This window comes from Sinohyriopsis cumingii, chromosome 2, assembly GCF_028554795.1.
Source record: "Sinohyriopsis cumingii isolate HCF-2022 chromosome 2, ASM2855479v2, whole genome shotgun sequence".
NCBI lineage: Eukaryota > Metazoa > Mollusca > Bivalvia > Unionida > Unionidae > Sinohyriopsis > Sinohyriopsis cumingii.
Window position 1 is genome coordinate 20592851 of NC_142962.1, and position 23773 is coordinate 20616623.

The 23773-nt window shown below is 38.2% G+C and overlaps 1 protein-coding gene across 1 annotated transcript in view; it reads left to right on the plus strand.

The window, feature by feature from the left end:
• Positions 1-23773, plus strand: part of LOC149804431 (dimethyladenosine transferase 2, mitochondrial-like) — an 80342-nt gene that overhangs the window by 48458 nt on the left and 8111 nt on the right. The window contains exon 11 of the mRNA XM_089940258.1: positions 20930-21037. Coding sequence (XP_089796384.1) covers positions 20930-21037 — 108 coding nt within the window. The remainder of the gene's footprint in view (positions 1-20929; positions 21038-23773) is intronic.

The following is a 23773-nucleotide window of genomic DNA, read 5'->3' on the forward strand; positions in this document are numbered from 1 at the left end:
ACCATATAGTGTGATTTAGTGAGCATCATTGCCAAGCAGACTTGTACCATATAGTGTGATTTAGTGAGCATCATTGCCGTGCAGACTTGTACCATATAGTGTGATTTAGTGAGCACCATTGCCAAGCAGACTTGTACCATATAGTGTGATTTAGTGAGCATCATTGCCGTGCAGACTTGTACCATATAGTGTGATTTAGTGAACATCATTGCCAAGCAGACTTGTACCGTATAGTGCGATTTAGTGAACATCATTACCATGCAGACTTGTACCATATAGTGTCACTTAGTGAACATCATTGCCAAGCAGACTTGTACCATATTGTGCGATTTAGTGAACATCATTGCCAAGCAGACTTGTACCATATAGTGTGATTTTCAGTGAACATCATTGCCAAGCAGACTTGTACCATATAGTGTCAGTTAGTGAACATCATTGCCAAGCAGACTTGTACCATGTAGTGCAATTTAGTGAACATCATTACCATGCAGACTTGTACCATATAGTGTCACTTAGTGAACATCATTGCCAAGCAGACTTGTACCATGTAGTGTGATTTAGTGAGCATCATTGCCAAGCAGACTTGTACCATATAGTGTGATTTAGTGAGCATCATTGCCGTGCAGACTTGTACCATATAGTGTGATTTAGTGAGCATCATTGCCAAGCAGACTTGTACCATATAGTGTGATTTAGTGAGCATCATTGCCGTGCAGACTTGTACCATATAGTGTGATTTAGTGAACATCATTGCCAAGCAGACTTGTACCATATAGTGCGATTTAGTGAACATCATTACCATGCAGACTTGTACCATATAGTGTCACTTAGTGAACATCATTGCCAAGCAGACTTGTACCATATTGTGCGATTTAGTGAACATCATTGCCAAGCAGACTTGTACCATATAGTGTGATTTTCAGTGAACATCATTGCCAAGCAGACTTGTACCATATAGTGTCACTTAGTGAACATCATTGCCAAGCAGACTTGTACGATATAGTGCGATTTAGTGAACATCATTGCCAAGCAGACTTGTACCATATAGTGTGATTCAGTAAACATCAATGCCAAGCAGACTTGTACCATATAGTGTCACTTAGTGAACATCATTGCCAAGCAGACTTGTACCATATTTTGCGATTTAGTGAACATCATTGCCAAGCAGACTTGTACCATATAGTGTGATTTTCAGTGAACATCATTGCCATGCAGACTTGTACCATATAGTGCGATTCAGTGATCATCATTGCCAAGCAGACTTGTACGATATAATGCGATTTAGTGAACATCATTGCCATGCAGACTTGTACCACATCAGTCCAAAATTACCTGCTTTACAATGTATTCACTATTTTATGTCAGTGCCAGTTTCCATGGATTTCATGATTTTGCCATCAATGAATTTAAAGATCCAGCAAACAGAAATTTGCTCTCAAAAATGTTACGTTTTGTCAAGCCATAAAGTTTGATATGCATGACAGTAATAAATTAATTCAGAGCAGTATTATCTGAGTTACATGTATCTGAATATACACTGTAGCACTTAGCTGGGCATTATTGGAAGTACTTTTTGTAGGCCACATAGATTCTGATTCATGTATTTGAAATCTTGGCTAAATTGAAATGAACAATTTGCACTGGATTTTTTAGATTAGACTTTGTTTAGAAAATGTTACTGTGCAAATAAGTTAATTTTTGCCATTCAGACATGTTTCTCAGTACTGCACTGAAACTGAAATATCCATGAAAAGTTTGCTGAGAGATGTTAAATATGAAGTGGATTATGTAGTCTGCTTGTGATAATTTTTGGCAAAAAAATTCTTGTGGTGAGTTCAGGGTATAGCATTGCATTTGCCTTGTGTTGTCATGTCTTGTTTATCAAGCATTAATTTTGGCAAAAGAAGCTATGTGGTGAGTTCAGGGTATAGCATTGCATTTGCCTTGTGTTGTCTTGTTTGTCAAGCATTAATTTTGGCAAAAGAAGCTATGTGGTGAGTTCAGGGTATAGCATTGCATTTGCCTTGTGTTGTCTTGTCTTGTTTGTCAAGCATTAATTTTGGCAAAAGAAGCTATGTGGTGAGTTCAGGGTATAGCATTGCATTTGCCTTGTGTTGTCTTGTCTTGTTTGTCAAGCATTAATTTTGGCCATCCAAACTTCCGAAGTCAGCTTTTGTTATCTTTGATGAAACATTCACTCGGTCAGGCTCATAAGAAGGTAGAGAATGTGGTTAGGTCAAACCTAGCATCATTCAGTGAGACTCTCAAGTGGATCTTCACTAAACAAAGATATAGTGTTACGACTTTATGGTCTTAAACTAATTAACAGAAAAGAGTGAAAAGCAATAAGTTTTGTAAAATTCAGCTAATAATTTATTTCGCTAGAATACAAAGTGAAAATTTAAAGAGAACTTACAGTATTGTACACTAAAGCTCAAATAGTACTAAATGTGCTATCACAAGTCCAAAAGTAATGAGCTTCAAATGAATTAGTGCTGATCCAAATGAAGTCCAAATTTTAATGTGCTGATATGCCAGTAGTGTTGATGTGCCAACCATCTTGATGTGTCACAATGATGATGTTGTTTTGGGTTAAATGCCATTTCTCAGCGCAAGATAGGCTATACATGGCAGCCAGTATAACTGGTGGAGGGAGAACCCAGGAAAACCCAAGTAGAAATAACATGCCCTTCCTTGCAGTAGATGCATGTAGGAAGAGATTAGGATTTCTGATCAGTCTTAAATTTTGTGAATCCAAATATAATCATTAGATGTACAAGCAGTGTTTTCTAAAGTTTTGACCTTTTTTTCATCAAGGTAGGTCTTGAAATTACTTCAATTCTTGAACTCTTCAACAATTATGAGTTGTCTGAGGTTATTATAAACTTCACCAATGTTCTTGGCTGTAAACCAATGTTCTTTTTCTCTTGCAAGTATGACATTGGTTTGTCAGTTTCTTTTTTACAGTTCCTGAATCTTTGTTGATATGCCTCAGGTACCAACTCGTAACGTTTTAAGTTACATTCCTTAATAACATCATAATCAGCATTTTTTTTGTACTGACACTGAAGTATAGACTTCATGAGCTATGCCAGTAAGTACACTTTCTAATAAAATAGAGTCTAATGCTCTCATAGTCATTTCTAATTTTCAACAATTTTCTCAAAATGAGGAGAATATTGATCTACTTCTTTTTATTTACAAGGGGATACTTACCTAATATTTCTGGCAACATTAAAAACCAAACTTGTGTGTAATGTGGGAGGGTGCTTTCCACATGCCAGTTCTAATTCTTTCAATCTAAATTGCATTTCCTTTTCTTCTTTTTCTCTTTCTCTCTCTATTTCCATTTCTTTTTTATTTGCATCTGCATTTTTCTCTACTCTTTGTTTTCATCTTTCTGCAGTTGCAAATGCATTTGCATTTTTCTCTAACTTTTCTCTTTCTGCAATTGCATTTGTCTTAATTCTATTTCCATCTGGTTTTGATTCAATTCCTTTACTTCCATTTCAGAGCCAGGTAGAGATGTATTAATCAAACTCAAAGTACTTTGTAGTGTCCTGTTGATACAGTCTTTATAGTATCCCTTTGACACTGTCTTTACAGTGTCCTGTTGACACAGACTTTGTAGTGTCCCTTTAACAGTCTTTGCAGTGTGTGTCCCTTTGATACAGTCTTTATAGTATCCCTTTGACACTGTCTTTATAGTGTCTCTTTGACACAGACTTTGTAGTGTCCCTTTGACACAGTCTTTGTTGTATCCCTTTGACACTGTCTTTGTATTGTCCCTTTGACACAGACTTTGTAATGTCCCTTTGACACCATCTTTGTAATGTCCCTTTGACACAGTCTTTGTAGTATCCCTTTGACACAGTCTTTGTAATGTCCCTTGGACAGTCTTTGTAATGTCTCTTTGACAATCTTTGAAATGTCCCTTTGACACAGTCTTTCTAGAGTACCTTTGACACAGTCACTGTAGAGTCCCTTTGAAAGTCTTTTTAGTGCCCCTTTGACACAGTCTTTGTAATGTCCCTTTGATGCAGTCTTTGTATCATCCCTTTGTAACAGTCTTTGAAATGTCCCTTTGACACAGAGCAGCAGGGAAGTTTAACAGACCTTAGTTTCCAGACCAAATAAACCTTCCTACGCGAACTTTCTCCGTAGAAGCCTCGGATTTCATTTTTACGGCCTTCTACGGAGATCAATTTTCATGCATTTCAGACCGAGTGCATCGGTTGGTCGCGCCGTGTGTGTTAGTAAATATAGCGTTCGAGACAGGAAAAATAAATGTCGGGGAATAATTTTTGTTTTTTGTTGCATGGTGGGGCTGCTTTTGTCCATTTTACCTCGCATTAAAACAATATAGTTGAAAATAATATGAGTCCGAAAACTAGTAGAGTTGGAGAGCCTCATTCTGCCAGATTAGCGCGAGAGCAATTAGCGGCATTAAAGAAGCTTATTCCGACAAAACAATTATTCAAGAGAAATGTTCGTGGTTACGAAGATGTGCAACATGGAATTGCCGAGGAATCATTGAAATGGTTGAAGCCAGTTACCGGAACAATCGAGCAAGTTGTATTTGGTGACGAAAAAGATCCAGATACCAGGAAAAAGGGAATTTTTCCTATGTTGAAAGGTATTGAGGAACAATCACGAACATTACCCGATCGATTAGCAATAGCAGCAGCAGCACAAGGGCAACAACCTGCAATTGATTCTGGAGCAAGTAATGGAAAACCTAAAGTAGGAAAACCGGGAGTAAAAAAAGGGAAGTTTAGTATCGAGAATTTAAGAGAAAATTTCACCGATGAGGGATGGAAAATAATATCACGACCGCTCTCGACACTGTATACCATAGATCGAATTGGTCAATTTGCGGAAGATATGTTTAATATTCGAAATGAATATTTGACCGAAATAGGAAAGGAAAAATATAAAAAACGTAATAGTTGGTATGGTATGTTATATAAAGTTTATGCGGAAAAAACACAGGCGAGTGAAAGGGATCCATTTTTTAGAAGATTTTTAGAAGCAGCAGATGGTAGATATAAACATAATAAGCAACTAGCGGAAGATATAAAACAACAGAAGAAGGAAGAAAAAGCTAAAACACGAAGGAGAAAAGTAATACCACAGGAAGAGGATATTCAACCACAGGAACCGATAGTTCAACCACAGGAACCGATAGTTCAACCACAGGAATTAGGAGCTAGACCAAAACAAAAAATTCCACCTCAGAAAAAAGAGAGAAAATCAAGAAGGAAAAAAGAAGATATTCAACCACAGGCACCGATAGTTAAACCAGCACAACCTAAGGCACCGATAGTTAAACCAGCACAACCTAAGGCACAACTTTCCGAAGATATAAGGATGAAGGAAGAATATGAACTTCATCCAATAAAACTTGATACTAGTGTAACCGCTGATAATTATTTGAACACGAACATATTGCATTTACTTAGAAATTATGATTCAAAAATTCAGATGGCTGCGGATGATTCTATTGAAAATAGAAGATTTATTTTGATAAGACCTATTTCTGATAAAGTCGAAGAAGTTGATTGGCTGGTGATAATTTATTTTGGCACTTTAGGAAAACCAATAGACTATTCTGATAAAAATTTTGAAAAATTTATATCGGATGTTGGTGATTATAAATTTACGAAGCTAAGGGAAAGTCTATCATCTACAAGGAAGAGTGATATATTAATCCCGGGTTTTCCCCCCCCTTCCTTTCAACTCCCCTTAGAATCACCATTAACGTCGTCAGGGACATCGTCAGGAGAAGTATTCGAGGAAGCGTTATCGCCATCGTCATTTTCAGAACCAAAAACAGGAAGCGGATATACCGTTTGCCCTGACAGCGTTGTCAACGATGTATCTCGCCTCGAGGTATTAATCGGAGGAAAACGAGCCGGAAATAACTCTCGCGAAGTAATTAACGAAGCCTCAGATATTTGTCAGCGGTTATTCCGCGGTGGCATCATTAATTCTCACATTTACAAGGAACTTGTCGATGAGCTCATCGATTAAAACAACACAATTGAAATAACATGATTGTTCACAAACATCAGCGCAGACCCAAACAGGTCCGCATAGTAAACTCTAGATTGCCCGTGTACAAATATATCCACGGCAATGGATTCGGTGATATCATTGGAAGTCTCGTTACGCGAGTAATACCTAAAATCGGACCCACGATCAAACAATTCGCGTCAAAAGCAATAGGAAAAATCGGCGAGACTGCCATTTCTGGTATCGGTAATTTGGCCAGCAAGGGTTTCAATGCTGTCAAAAGTAAAATATTAAATTTAGTGCGCAAAAAACAACCCGTCAAATTACCCATCACCAGAGAAATGCCACCCGAAATCAGCAAAGTCATAAACGACTTGGCAAATAAAAAAATAAACGATCTAGCACAGGAAGTTGCTAAGACAAATTTAGCGCAGGAAGTTGCTAAGACAAATCTCGCAAATGAAGTTGCTAATACAAGTTTTATTTCAGGCAGTGGTCTTCGTTTTAGATGATATTCTTAATAATAAATGTTCGCACAAGTGTCAAATGAAGTGTTCGACATGGACGAGCCCGTAGGAAGAGACACATCCGTGCGAGATTTCCAGTATTTCTCGTACGATGCAGTTGAACCAAATACATCTAATCGCTTGGAAATTCAAGTTCACGATACAACAAGATATTTTCTTCCATCTGAGGCATATATCGAAGTTATCGGGGAAATTATTAAAACAGATAATACCCTCTATGGAGCAGATTTTAGAGTCGGATTTGTTAACAACGGTATTATGGCGTTATTCAAGAGCGCCACTTACATGATTGATGGAAGAGAAATTGAGTCAATTACTAATGATGTTGACTTAGCAACGACGATAATAGGCCTAGCTAGATACTCGGATGATTTTACTAGATCAGCTGGTCCTAGTATGATGTTTGCCAAAGATAATTCTGACCGTCCCGATAGTAGGCCGTTTGATATCAGACAACCCAACGATCGCGCCGCTAATCCAGCCCCCTTTGCAAATCTCCAAGATCTCCTTGTTGGCATTAATAATGATTATAATCTCGGATTTGCCACGCGAAAATCTATGCTGCAAGGACTTCACAGAAGATTCTCTTGTACTATTCCGTTATCCCATATATTCGGATTTTGCAGGCATTTCAGAAAAATTATTTACGGAGCGAAACATACCATAACACTTATTAGAAAAGGAAATAGCGATGATGCTATCTGGCGAGAAGGTAATATCGATTACGCTACTAACGTGATAAATGCTCTCGATGCGGGAAATGCCGGCCAGGTAAAATTACTCAAATTTACCTTGTGGATGCCAGCGATAACTCCATCAATAATCGAAGAAGAAAAATTATTGTCATTTATGAACCAAGGCGGTAAATCTATCATGTCATGGCTAACAACAACAACAGATTCTATAACTACCGATATTGATGGTGATTTTACTTGGCGTATTGCATCGCACCTCTGCACCTAGGCATATCTTTATCGCTTTTTTGCACACGCGAAGATATCATCAATTATACAGCCATATGATATTCGATAGTATCAACGCAACAAACGTGTCACTGAGAGTAAATGGCCAACAAGAACCATCAGAGGAAATATCAATTAATTTTGAAAATTATTCGACAGCTCGCGCGTATTATCGATTGCTAAGTTTTATGGGTCGCGATCAAAATATCGATACCGGATTGCAAATATCACAGCTAGATTTTAATACTCGCTATCCTATCTATTACTTTTCCCTGGAGCATCTCGATTTGGTAAAGCAATCCGTTGTTGATATCCATTTCAAAGCTAGAATTCGCACAGGAAATAATTTATATAGAGCCATCGCGGTGATCCTCAGCGATAGAACAATGATCCTGGAAGGCATCAGTGGTAGAATGAGAGTCATCGATGCTCCTGTCGAGAACATGTGACAAATTCTAAATTTAGATTAAGCGGTTATTAATATGCCATACGAGCACGTCAGTGTAACTCTGACCCCGGGTCAGATAAAAAAGCTCCAATCAGCAACAGCAAAGCGAAGCGGTTTGAAATTAACCTTGAAAAACAATCAGATTCACGGTGGGCCTAACAAACTATCACTAACTAGAGGTCAACGTGAACGATTTACCAAGGCCAAATCAGCGAATTCCGGCGTTCATGTGAATCTCTCAATAGGCGCAATCAAAGACATGGTCAAAATAGGCGGATTTCTTCCTTTTCTTCTTCCTTTACTAGCTCCGTTAATAACAGGCGCAGTATTGGCCTTAGGTGGATTCGGGGCTAAAAAAATAATAGAAAAAGTTACAGGAGGACGATACGGTAAAAAAAAATATCATCGCGGATCCGGCCTAAGACTAGGACGACCCCCTTTGTACGGATCCGGCCTAAGATTAACACGCCCCTATCAAATTTAGATCTAATCAGCGAAGTAAAGAAAAAAAAAATAAAATTTTTCAGAGGCGTATTTATGCGAGATCAACTACCAGACAAACCAAACCCTACCGAGACAGGAATAATAAATCTCGATGAAAATACCGGCCCTGGTACGCACTGGGTTGCCTACGCGATTAATCCTCGCGAAGTCGTTTATTTTGACTCGTACGGATTAGCACCACCGAAAGAATTTATCAACTACGTGTCAAAACTAAATCTTCCGGTTTGGTATTCGACTCTTCCAACACAAACATTAGCAGATCCACCAATATGCGGCCCAGAGTCAATTAATGTTCTTGACGCAATTTCAAAATCATCCGGCCCTTATAACAAAATTTTATTTGAATATACCGTAGATAAATATCATGGTTGACATTTACGGTAGATTTATCTACAGGAAGGAAAAAGCAGAAGTGACTGACGTCGATCTATCAAAGTTCGCAACCAAGAGCGATATTAACAATCTTCTATCGCTGTCAGAGGTGGATCCTGGTGAAGTTGCTGTTTTTCAAAATACCGAAGGGCGATTACAAACCAGCAATGTCAAAATAGCTGATATAATCAAGCGAGAAGAATATAATGATCATATCAGTCAATTTACTCGTCAATCAGAATTAGTGTTGAAATCTATAGCTGATATTACTGATCTATTAGCGGTATTGCCACTAAAGGCTAATATCGCGGATGTAGAAAAATCCGACAAAGAGCTATCAGCGGCGATACTTCTAAAGGCCGATAAAGCATTACACGACGATCTTCAGGACAGAATGATAAAAAGATTTACCAAGCTAACTAACGATCTTAAAAAACTAGACGATACATCAAAAAATCTCAATAAAAAACTCGACGAGGATATAAAAAAATTCATCGAAACCTCCTGAACTACACACAGCGATCTCATCGAGAAAACAAAGAAAATAAACGAAGATATCGCCCAAATCAACAGAGAGATTGAATCGGCACGTGCATTAATATTTCAAAAAGCCGATAGAACATCACATAACGATCTTACCGAGAAAACAAAGAAAACAAACGAAGATATCGCCCAAATCAACAGAGAGATTGAATCGGCACGCGCATTAATTTTTCAAAAAGCCGATAGAACATCACACAGCGATCTCATCGAGAGAGTAAAATCCATCAACGAGGAAATTACCAAAATAAATACCGCGATGGGTCAGAGAGCAACAATCGACGATATCAACAAGGAAATTAATAAACTCAGCGAACTTGTTGTTCCCGAATTTACTAAGGGGTTTAACGCGATGCGTGAATCGACAGAGGAGAAAATAAAAAAAATCAACGAGGATCTTCTCGACGCATCTACAAAAATTAGTGATATTAACACAAAAATATCACCACTGAATCTTGGAAGATTATCGCGTATTTCGATACCAGCGGAGGTAGAAACAAAAAATCTACAATGCCGTGTGCCATTTATGGTAGAGACACAAAAGGGCGCATGGACACCCGAGAATAACATATTTAAATTTACCCCGCCAATTACTGGAGTATATCGAATATTTCTTCAAGCTCCGATAAAATTTAAAATAAAAGCCGCAGGTGGCACTTCTTTCGATGAAAATTTTAATTACATTATGACCGCAGGTTACGAGTTCATATTTGTGCTAGAACCACCAGATAGAACCAACATGGGACCAGTGTATTATTCTATATTTTTCGAATTTTTATCCGAATATAAGCAGAATCCGTAATTGTTATCGTAAGATACTAATAAATGACCGCATCTGACTACCGTTACAATCAGGCGAGGTCATGGCAGGATTCGCTAAAAAAACTACTAGACGAGTATCAGATAAAAATAAAAAAATACCAGCGTAGATTAGTTATCATTGACGTCGCCGTGTACACGGTATCCGCGATAGTCGCTGGTGCTGGAATAATTTTATCCGCGGTAACAACAATCGCGCCGATCGTAGCAACGATAATAATCTCGTCAACAACAACAATCGCTGGTGTTCTCAATATCGTAGCGAAAAAGATATCCTCGTGCACGAGTGAGAAATTATCGTTGTACAAAAACAAATTATCCAAGGTCAACGACGCGTATTCGAAATTATCATCGCTGCTTTCCGAGAGTCTCAACGATGGCGTTATCTCCGATCCAGAATTTTCGGCAATGATCAGTATTTACTCGGAGATTGAACAAATGAATATTAATAATGTCAGAACTAGCCCAGATCGTGACAAACACGACACCGCCGACAACAACACTAATATCGTTAAGCTCCACCAAACCTGAATTTAGCATTAATTTTCCAACACCAATCAGCGTCAAAGAAATTGCGTTAACGCAGCTGCGTGTCTACAACAGCTGGCCTAATATCAGATCAAAATCATTTGGTAAATTATTGTCAAACAATTCACTTGTTATCGCTAATAAAAAACGCGCCGATGGAACCCCTGATTGGTTTACTGTTAGTATACCAACAGGCAGTTACGAAATTGAGCAGCTGGATAAGGAATTTACCAGCAGGATATCAAATATAACCGGCGATGCTACTCCAGGAATAAAGATATCCTCACATGAACCAACACTATCGTCGATCATCGAGGTATCATCACCTTACATGGTAGATATTTATCATTCGTCGATTAGGACCGTATTGGGTTGGCCTGAAATTCCACCCGGGGAGATAATAACACCAGAACCAAAAAAAGAAGATTTTATCAGCAATGAAAAAAACTATCACGGAATCAACTTGGACTACATCGATAAATATGAAAAAATGAAAGAAAACCTCGATTTTTCTTCAGGTTCTGTGTATATGCTGGATTTGTTCGAGGATGGTATCAAATTATTGTTTGGTGAAATTATTAACGAATACGAGAAACAAAAAAAATTATTAGATCATTTTTTCCAGGAGTGCATATTTAACGTGCAAACTTCATGTAACGAAATTACCATAACAGTAGAGCGAATAAATAAATTAGCCGCTGATATGGAACTCATTAACAACCTAGCGACGGAAAATATACAAAACAGCGCTGTTTTTGGTATTGGTTATATTATTACGGCATTCATGCAAAGACATAACTTAACCGAGAGGACACTGCTAAGTTACAAATTTCCTGGTTATAACGTTAATGAAATGAGAAAATTTGTCACTGATACCACTGATAAGTTATTTCCTAAATTACACGATGCGTGGACTAAGAAAAAATTACAAGCAGAATCGATTTTGCAGCATAACAACGACGGAGTGGGGCAAGGACGGCATATTTCACCTGGTATCGTTAATATAACAGAAGTTATCGCGATTTATCTTCACGCGGATGTTGTCGAAGGCAGCTACAATGTTGATTCGTCAGAGTCAAATCAGGCGCAGCAGGGATTTATCTTGTATTCGTTTTCACCTAACGTCTCTCCCGGATATTTGATAATAAAAGAGCCAGTAAATCCGTTTTACCTGCGATGCCACAATCGATTATTATCAAGAATAAATTTCAAACTAACGAATCAAGACGGAAATTTGCTTGATATCCGCGGAGAAACATTAAGTATCAATCTGCTGGTAAGATCGTAAAAATCTTCGATTCTGTCTGCCAGGGAAAAATGGGCCAAAAAAATAAATAAAATCCAGGGAAATTTTCAAAATTAATATATTTTTTTAATTTTTGTTTTTTTGTGGAATTTCTTCAGGAAGATTCAAGGATCAGAAATTTCCTTGGCCTTGCTCTCTTCGACAAGTTTTTTCAGTTGTCTGATGCGCGAGCTTGTAATTTTTTTTGATTCGTATGCTTCTGATAAAATCAATCTAGCTTTCTCCACTAGCGTCGATAATTTAACAAAATCCTCGATGCGATCATCGCTGACTGTCGCAAGTGATTGATACATCGCAATCTGAATTTTCTTTATTAATTTGTATTCGGATGGTAGCGTGTATTTGTATTCAAGTTTCCCCTGAACAATCGTCTCGAATTCGGATCGGATTTTATTCGTGTCCAACTCCGAGGGAAGATTTATATTTTTTTTTCTCAGGTCATCGATAGCTTCGATGATGTTATTTATATTTTCTTCTTCCATGTTATATTAATTTTGTAATATTCAATTATTCTTCGTCGAATATTATTGGGATATAGTAAAATTCGATCCATTCACCGAGGTCATATGAAAACGTCGCCCTGTATTTTTTTTCTGCTGCATGTCGTACCGATGCTGAATTAATTTTATAATATTTCGCAGCTGCGCTCATCGACGTGAGTATCATCTCCTCGCCTGTTGCCTGATTTATCGATTTGACGGCCTTAGCTGATCGTGTGCCGCCGGTATTGCCGGATTTTAAATTTTCACTCTGAGACACTGCGCGTAGATTGGATAGTTTATTATTGAGTTTGTTTCCGTCGATGTGATCGATAACAAGGCCAATCTCTATTGGTCCGTGATAGCACTCGTATACAAACCTGTGATTGTAATAACTCATTTTTCTCATTTTTTTATTCTCGCCGACTGAAAATTTAAGATATCCACTGTTATCAACTCTACCAACAAGATTCTTCGTTTTGATGTTTCTGACAACACCATCCGATGATGCCTCGTATCCCATGATCGTAGGATGAGATTTATACTCGTATGTGATTTTCATTGCAGGAATCGTTGATTTCATTTCCATTATATAATAATTATCTGTCTAAATCGTAATTTGCCTTGAATCGATTAATATAATCTTCTTCGCATGTTATTATCGACGAGGATCTTTTTTCATAATATCGCCGCAATTCCCGATAATTTTTCCCTCCACAAGCCAGACACAATCGAGTTTTTCCTCGAGTGCCAACTTGGCAAACTAAGCACCGCTGTGGTCCTTTACTGCCTCGTCGAATCGCATATATGTGAGCGCCACAATAATCACCTCTGCAGGATTTGTCGCATGATTTTGTTGATCCGATTGGTATCCACGAACATTTATTCATTATAATTTAGATATTTGTCTAAAATATAATAATGGATGTATTTGATCTTGATGAGGCAGAATATATCATTCCTGAGGTTGATCGCGCCAAAAAAGAATTTTTCGATGATGGGGCGATTCACACTTGGTCGACATGGAAAACTAACGCTGTTGATGCTACGATGAATCTGGAGCGGGCCAAGAAGATAATCGAGCATATAAAATCCGAACACAAGGAAGAACGATTTATCTTTGGAATAAAATTTATTGCACAAATGCCTGACGACACTTGGATTATTCGCGATAAACGAGATCCCGTGCGTGGCGGTAAGAAAAACGTTATTCTTGATAAAAATTCGAAGCCAGGATTATTATTGGGAATTGACGGTCCTTATTATGCCAGGGCATATCCATCTAGCGCTGTTGTTTATGGAATTTATCGGCTAAATAATAATCCCGACATGAAAAATCTACCTGTGATGAAAGAATCACCGATGATAAATTGCGTTGCCGAGCGCGTTATCGAGCATATGAAAAACGCTCGACGTGGATCTGGATTGACTCAGTTGAGGTTGGATAAAATTAATTCATGGGCAAAGACAGTTGTTGATGGCGCATCGATTGACGATGTTGCTGTGTTGAGCAAGAAACTTAAATTTCCTATTACCGTGAAAACGCTATCAGGAGAAATATTATATTCGTCGCCGTATAAATCTCGAGGAGTACCAATCGAGATTGTTGATCATAATTCACATGCGTGGTCGCAGTCGGTAATGATATTCCCGCGAGATCGCGCTGTTAAATTTTATCCCGTGGAAGACGCAAAAGACAATTCCGATGCCATGTTTCGATATATCAAAATATTAGCCGCATCTGATCCGATATCGGTTTGGTTATTCTCGAGCGAAGAAAAATATGATCAGTTTATCTTGCCTCGAGGGGATATTTACCGTGATGAAAAATTACATGAATCTATGAAAAATATCGCGGTGAAATATTCGTCAAATCCTGATCAGTTATTAACGAACTGCTTTACTGTTCCGTCTGTTGCCGCTCACGCTGCCAGAGAAAGAAATTCGTGGAAACCTACAAGGAACGAATTTCTCGCTGATATTCAACTTAGCTGTATCGAATACGGCCATGGTGGATTGTGGAATACCAAATATTATTTCGAAGATATGATCTCCGTTGATATGAGCGCGTGCTATCCTGGAAGTTTCCTTGGATATGGCGATTGTGCGGATTATTTTGCTAAATTCGGCCATCCCACCAACGAAATGACAAGGGTAGCAATTAACGGGGCGTTACCTGATTTTGTCATGACCGGATTCGCTTATGTTACTTCATTCGAGTTTGCTGAAAATTTACATAAAATTTGTTATATTTGGTTTGGTCGGCATTTATCTCAACGCAGATGGGTCCCTACGGTGTTGTTGAGGTATATGCTGGATTCGTCAATGTTAATATCGTTGACGGTTAGCGAGGCGATTATATCCTACAGAAAACAAACTAAGGTGTGGTTGCCGACGGATTGTGAAAACGCGAAGGATATTGGAAGAAAAATAATTGGAAAATTTACTCAAGGGGGATCCGTTGATCATAAACACCGACACGCTAGGTTGTTTATCAACGATGCCGAAATGGATTTTATTATTGCCGATACGGTATCGCGAGGAATATTCTGCAACAGAGAAAATATTATCATTGACGGAGTAAAGTTAGGTACCGTAATTAGCTATCTCGATGGAGAATCAGCGCAGTATACACATTTGAGATCATCGATGCTCGCTTATGTGAGTATAAATTTACTGTCGATGATAAATAAATTTTCTGATATCGCGGTAAGGGTCGCAACGGACTCGTTTTATATCGATAAGAAATATCAGTATAGGCTGGATAATTTAATCGCCGATGGTTCTTGGGGCACTTGGAGGATAAAAAACGAGGATATCCTAGATTATTGTGAAGACGCCGATGTCGAAGATTGCGATAAATTTCATCGGGATAAATGTGAGAAAATATCAACGGCTGCATCTGCATTTGACCCGATTTCACGTAGTAAATTCGTTTACCTAAATGGACCTGGTGGTAGCGGTAAAACAACGCGAGCGATAAATTTATTTGCGAAATCTGATATGATAGTGTTGACTCCAACTCACAGATTAGCGCGAGAAATAAGGCAACGCGGCGTTGATTCTTGCACGTATCACAGTTATTTCAAATACAGCGGTGGATTATGGGATTCGGCTCGCATGGGAAATAAATATATCAACAGAATTATAATATTTGATGAAATTTGCACAGTAAATTTAGTTGTATTAAAATCTTTTCCTAATGTGCGGAGATCATGGCCAACCTGATCCGATTGATGGTGAATCTCCTCACGAATGGCTCAGGAACTTTGTTGACTATTATGAGGAAATCGACGCCGATTATAGATCCGATGATATTTTACTGACTGAATTTAAGAAAATAATTCGATTACAACCGAATAAAATTCAATGCGATGTGATGAGAAGAATAATCGACGAGACTCCGATGGATATTTTTCTTAATTTGTGGCGTCCCGATCATCTGATTGTTGCTAGTAGGAAAATTGTTCGTGATGTTATTCAGGAAATGTTATTCAAGCTTCATTGCGAGAAATTTCCAACATTGCAGGTGCCGTTGTGTTACAGGCCCGCTGATACCAGAAAACAAAATATCAGTGTTACTTTACCATGTGGAGAGGAAAAGATCTTGGTACTAAACGATATTATTCTTGTTGATATTAATCTTGTTAATGACGCGATAAACGCAGAAAGATCACCATGGAAACTAGGCTACGCAACAACGATACATTCATCGCAGGGATTAACCGTGGATGGCCAAGTTTGGATCATCGATGATAGAATTTCCTGGTCAAATTTAGTTTATTTAGCCGTGTCAAGAGTAAGAAAATTATCTCAGTTAGGTAGAATTCGGTTTCACATTAATGACGCTGGCGGTAGTTGAGTATCTTTCGGTATTATTTGTAATTCCTCCTTGGTAAATCCGCGTTGTGGCGCTAGCGAATCTAGGAAATAAATTGCTGGTCTTCCCGATGATCTTGTTACGGCTGATATTTTGTGTGTCGTAACGCTCCAATTTGGATCGGTTGCTCTTTTTCTTCCTCCTTCAGCCTCGCCTTCTTTATATAAATACCTGACCGTGACGCTACCTAGCACAGGTGGAATAGTAGAATCTCGCTTTAGGGGTATATTCGATTTTGTAATTGCAATTGCGGGTTTCATTGCTATTGTTCTCGTTGTCTCGTTATTTAGTGCGTTAATCACATGAGGCAACCTCGATACCCAATCATGAGATCGATTATCTTGAATAAATTCACGCGCGTACTGGTATCCGAATAATCGTTCTGCAAGCGTTTTATTGAATCTTTCGACGATAGCTTGATTGTGATGAACACCTACAATACCGCGACGGATTTTAACATTATTCTTTTTCATCAATGAAGTAACCGCGCCAAGAAATTCTCGACCTGGATCAACCTGGAGAAGCTTCGGCCAGGTCAACGGGGATCGTAAATAAATTTCGCTAAACGCCTTAGCGATCTCCGTTGCTGTTTTATTCGATAACGGTTCTGCTTCCTTGTATCTGCTAGCGATATCAACAACCGTCAACACATACTTGTATGTGACTCCGTCGACGGTATCGTAAGGAAGAAACATTAAATCAGCCTGATGGACTTCATTAGGGACGCTGACAGAGAAACTCGCATATGATATTTTCTTAGGTGGAGGAAGATAAATTTGCCAGACTGCCTGTTTCGATAGCCACGATTCAGCGGTGGATTGTTTTACTTTTGCTGCCTTGGCGAGTTTGGCAATTGCTGATTTTCCTCGCCAAAAACCTCGCGGAGAATAATATATCTGCTCCATTATTATTTACCAGCACCGAATACTAATTTACCTTTCATTGCGCCTTTTATCAACCAAGTTGCCAATTTTTCTTTGAAACTTTTATCAGGAATCGCGTCTATTGCATGAATTAGCCTAATATCAGCGAGATGTCTTTGTTGTAAATCCCCGCTACGATACGCAAGATCGTGATAGTAACACGCGTTATCGATGGCGTTTACTGGATCTTCGTCGGGATTTGGTTGATTATTATCATTGAGTCTTATATCAAGCCTCGTGCCGGGTCCGCAGTAATTGTATCCTGGCAGATGCTTTTCTCCGGGATATTTCGCCCAAGGCAACCCAGGTAGATTTTTCATGGAGGCGGTAATGTCTCCTCCGGTTCTTCTATTTTTTTTTTTACAAATTTAAACTTGCGTGTCTTACAAACTTTGCATTCTCCTGCAATTGCGTTTCTGTTATTGCGTGTGACGATTTCGGTTGGATTTATCGTAGCTGTGCGCGTGCGACACTTAACACAATATAGATCCATAATATTCTAGTAACATGAATGTAATTGATTTTTCCGCCACGAAGAAACGCGAGCAAGCGAAACACAACGCGGCGTTACCGAATTCGATAAGGATGATAATTATTGGCCCATCGGGATCTGGAAAGACGCAATTGCTGCTAAATTTGATAATGCGATGGTTAAAATGGGATAAGTTGTATTTGGTTGCACCGTCCGTTGATGATCAGCGTTGCTATCAAGTACTAAAGGAATTTAGCGACAATACTGACGAAGGCACAATCGAATTCATCACAGACATCAATGAAACTCCATCCGTGGAAAATTTAGATGGCGATGTTAATAATCTTGTTGTATTCGATGATGTTATGCTGGATAAGCAAACTAATCCGGCTAGGATATTTTCGCGTGGCCGACACAAGAATACCGATGTGATTTACGTGACGCAGCGATATACGCAAATTCCAAAGGTAATTAGGGACAATTGTAATATTTTGTCGGTGTTCAATGGCGTCGATACTCACACGTTGAGAAATATTCATCAGACTTGGTGCAACGGCGATATGGACATAAACAAATTTAAAAATTTCTTCAGCCGCGCTCAGGCAATACCGCATGGTTTCATCACGATTAATCTTCATGATCCGCGTAGTAGATATCGAATCGGTCTCGATCAAATTTATTCATGAAAAAGCAGCCCCACCATGCAACAAAAAACAAAAATTATTCCCTGACATTTATTTTTCCTGTCTCGAACGCTATATTTACTAACACACACGGCGCAACCAACCGATGCACTCGGTCTGAAATGCATGAAAATTGATCTCCGTAGAAGGCCGTAAAAATGAAATCCGAGGCTTCTACGGAGAAAGTTCGCGTAGGAAGGTTTATTTGGTCTGGAAACTAAGGTCTGTTAAACTTCCCTGCTGCTGACACAGTCTTTGTAATGTCACTTTGAAAAGTGTTTGTAGTTTCCATTTGACACAGTCTTTGTATTGTTCCTTTGACAGTCTTTGTAGTGTCCCTTTGACACAGTCTTTGTAATGTCTCTTTGACAATCTTTGAAATGTCCCTTTGACACAGTCTTTCTAGTGTACCTTTGACACAGTCATTGTAGTGTCCCTTTGACACAGTCATTGTAGTGTCCCTTTGACACAGTTGACCAAAGTGCCTTCAGTTGGTATTGAAGACCAGTAAGGTATTTTGCCAGACCCTGATAAAGCAAATTACTCTTGGAGCCACAGAAGAGCATGGTTGAATATTTCTCAAAGCCAGCCGCTTGATTTTATGTATTGATCATTTTATTCTTGAATTTTGGCCGTGAATCATAATTCAGTGTGTTTCCTTTCTATCCATTACACATTGTAAATAGAGGAACTTTTGGTTTTTTTTGGTGCTTTACTACACAGCAGCACAAATAGGTTCTTTAGAACAGCTCAGATGTGGGAGATTGTGGGTTTGAACCCTGGCCAAATCATACCAAAGACCTATAAAAATGGTACTAACATAACAGCTGCCTTGCTAGGCACTCAGCATTAAGAGGTTAGTGTTAGGACTTGTCGGCTTGGTGTCAGGATACTGTAACTGGGTGGGACATGATGCTGCTTGCCTGTGGCATGATGCCATAGTGCTAAACATGACTATGAACTTCCACACTGCAGACATTAGAGCGATATGAATAAAATTGTTAAAGCTATGTTAAAAATCTAAATCACACAAACACACACACACTCTTGAGTACAGAGGCAATTGGAGTAAAGTTCCTTGCCCAAGGACACACCAAGGTGGCTAACCCAGGATGCTTCATTGGTAGGATTCGAACCTGCTCCCTTTTGGTTGTGAGTCTGGAATGCTAACCACTGAGCCACACATCTTAAATAGAATATCTTATTAAAATGTGCATTTGAAATAAAATTTGTGAAATTAGTCAATTTCAAATCTTTTTTAGCCTTGGTATGCATTGAATTGAAATTGTTTGACTTGATTGAAGATTCTGTTTGTCACATAATGTAATAATACTGGTTTTACTTCACAAAATCCCCAGCTGAGTCATACCAAGGACTCACAGAAATTGTACTTGCAGCTGCCACACTTGGCACTCAGCATTAAAAGGTTAGTGTCAGGACTGCTCTGCCTGGTGTCAGAATAATGTGACTGGGTGGGACATGATACTACATACCTGCGGCTTGATGCCCCAGTGATAGACATCACTATGAACTGCCACACTGCAGACATGATTGTGATATGACTAAAATTGTTAAAACTACATTAAAAATATTTTTTAAAAACACACAAACACACACACACACTTGACAAAATGGCAGTATGAGGTAGTGAAATGATTTTGAAATACATTTAGTCCTCGTTCAGTATGCCTTTTTTTTGAATGATGTCATTTTGTGATGTCTTTAGGTGTTATCTTACATGTTACAATTAGAAAAAACATGATCAGGCATAATGCTCCAAATAGCACCATGTTCATGTGATAATCCAATTTTTGTGTTGCCTGTATCAACAGATAAAGAGAAAAAGGTACTACTTTTCTACTAGAGACAGCAAAAACAACAGTGATGGTGACTGCAACAACAATGTTAATATGTTTAGGTAAAGTTCCTACAAGTAGTAAAACATATGTTATAGTGTTCTTTGAAAAAGGGAGACATCATCTTCTGTTGATATCTTTTTCTTTCATTTGTTGTGGTTATGGTGTCCCCTTTAAAATGTGATGTTTCTTTTAGAACAGCCATACACCTTGGTCTGGATTTGGTCATCAGTGTTAGTTGAACCTCACTGAGATGAGCACATCTAGTGGCTGGTTTATGTAAAACCTCACTGTGATAGTGTGTGACCCATGTTTACAGTGATACAGTATGACCCTTCATTACAGTGATACAGTGTGACCCATCATTACAGTGATACAGTGTGACCTGTCATTACAGTTGATGGGGAGAAAATTTGGCTTTTCAAGGGTGACTTTTGTTTTAAAGGAGGTTAACTAGAAATGGATCATGACATTCGAGGAAAATCAGACAGACTAAATATGGAGGATGGTTATTTAACTGAGGTGGATGCTATTAGAAATTGAATTGTATATTGCACTGCATTAACTTGACTCTTTTGAAGTAGTAAACTGATTGTAACAAACTTTTTTATTCAGGTGATTCAAAACCTTCCAGAATATCAAGCTTCCCCATTAGAGACACTCATTTTACATGGCAAAGATGATGACCTTCACCCTGAGGATGCAGCACTTGAAGGGCATTGAGTTAGTATTCTTCTCCTTGTCTTCAATATTTATATAATTATTAATATTTATTATACATATTCCTAAAGTATTGATACAGAAAACTGTTTTGTATGTTTTAGCCATATTTATTTTATTAATTAAAAATTATACATGATTGTACAGGAATACTTAATATACTAACTATCAGGTCCTTTTTTCATTTCATTTTCAAACTGTAATACAGGATACAGGTAAACGACTGATTTTCCAGCCCGTTTGGTTCCAAAGCCTTACTGGATTAACAGTTTTGCAGGACCAACCGAGGTCACACATCGCCAGTATAATAAAGTTTCATCTATATTATACACCTGCTTAGGATTGAGGTGCTTATCAACTACAAGCTTCTGAAATTTGTCCACATACTGGGCAGCTCCTTCATGGTCTGCGGACCATTTTTCTCCACACATTTTATGCATGGAAATTCCATGATGCTTCTTGAACCTTTGAAGCCATCCTTCGCTATAGTCACACTCATGTTTTACTCTAAGTTCTTTATGACACAACTAAGCATGGTCCATTACCATCCTGCCAGACAAGTCCACTCCTTCACTCTGACGTTGTCGAAATCATTCCATCATCACTCAGTCATGCCCAGTACTCTTACCATCTTTCATAGTTTTTCTAATGTTCATTCATTTCTTGGAATCACTGAACTGAATTTCAATATTTTGTCCCTATTCTTTGTATCGTAGGCAGTTGATGAACCAATACCATATATTTCACACAGCTTTTGCACGGAAACACCACAGTCCAGTTTTTCAACAGTTCTACTTTATCTTGTATCAATATTGGCTGGTGTTTACACTTGACACCACCATTGACACATCTTTCTTAGAAGCCATAGCTAGGGTAAATGTAAGTAAAATAAGCTAAGAATCACACAAAATACAAGCATCACCACCACCATCTGCAGTGTACGCAATCCAATATAAATGCACTCACAGTAAACTAATTTGGTGGCGTCAGGAATTGCAAGTGCCCTCTCGTAATTTTGTTTGGACTAAAAGAGGTGCTGGACCATCCATTGCTGGAAAATCGGTGGTTTACCTGTAGTTATAAGACTTTTTCACTGCTAAATGTTCACTCACATAATGAAGTTTAGTTTACATTATTATTGATTTGGCCCACACACATAATGAAGTTTAGTTTACTTTATTGTTGATTTGGCCGACACACATAATGAAGTTTAGTTAACATTATTGTTGATGTTGCCCACACACATAATGAAGTTTAGTTTACTTTATTATTGATTTGCCCCGCACACATAATGAAGTTTAGTTTACTTTATTATTGATTTGGCCCACACACATAATGAAGTTTAGTTTACATTATTATTGATTTGGCCCACACACATAATGAAGTTTAGTTTACTTTATTATTGATTTGCCCCGCACACATAATGAAGTTTAGTTTACATTATTGTTGATGTTGCCCACACACATAATGAAGTTTAGTTTACTTTATTATTGATTTGCCCCGCACACATAATGAAGTTTAGTTTACATTATTGTTGATTTGGCCCACACACATAATGAAGTTTAGTTTACTTTATTATTGATTTGGTCCACACACATAATGAAGTTTAGTTTACTTTATTATTGATTTGGCCCACACATATAATGAAGTTTAGTTTACTTTATTATTGATTTGCCCTGCACACATAATGAAGTTTAGTTTACATTATTATTGATTTGGCCGACACACATAATGAAGTTTAGTTTACTTTATTATTGATTTGCCCTGCACACATAATGAAGTTTAGTTTACATTATTATTGATTTGGCCGACACACATAATGAAGTTTAGTTTACTTTATTATTGATTTGGCCCACACACATAATGAAGTTTAGTTTACATTATTATTAAATTGGCCCTTCAGGTCTTATATTTATAATTGGGTAGAGACTTCATAGTTTTATTGCAGTCGATTTGCTCCATGTGATAATTTGAGCATTGCTATCATTGAACTGAAATGAATCATGGGTTGTGGCACTGAAATGGATCATGGGTTGTGGTACTGAAATGAATCATGGGTTGTGGTACTGGAATGAATCATGGCTTGTGGTACTGAAATGAATTATGGGTTGTGGTACTGAAATGAATCATGGGTTGTGGCACTGAAATGGATCATGGGTTGTGGTACTGAAATAAATCATGGGTTGTGGCACTGGAATGAATCATGGGTTGTGGCACTGAAATGAATCATGGGTTGTGGTGCTGAAATGAATCATGGGTTGTGGTACTGAAATGAATCATGGGTTGTGGTACTGGAATGAATCATGGGTTGTGGTACTGGAATGAATCATGAGTTGTGGTACTGGAATGAATCATGGGTTGTGGTACTGGAATGAATCATGAGTTGTGGTACTGGAATGAATCATAGGTTGTGGTACTGGAATGAATCTTGAGTTGTGGTACTGGAATGAATCATGGTTTGTGGTACTGGAATGAATCATGGGTTGTGGTACTGGAATGAATCATGAGTTGTGGTACAAGTTAGATCCAACTGCAAACAGCATAGAACCAGATCAACCATCATATAATGTGCTGACAGATCTGGGTCTATACAGTTTTCTAGGATTCATCATGAGTTCTGGTATGACTCGGATCCAACTTCAAACAGCATAGAACAAAATAAGCCATCACATAATGCTCCAGCATATTGGGGTCTATGCAGTTTGCGAGGACTTATCAGTAGAACAAATATGATAGAAT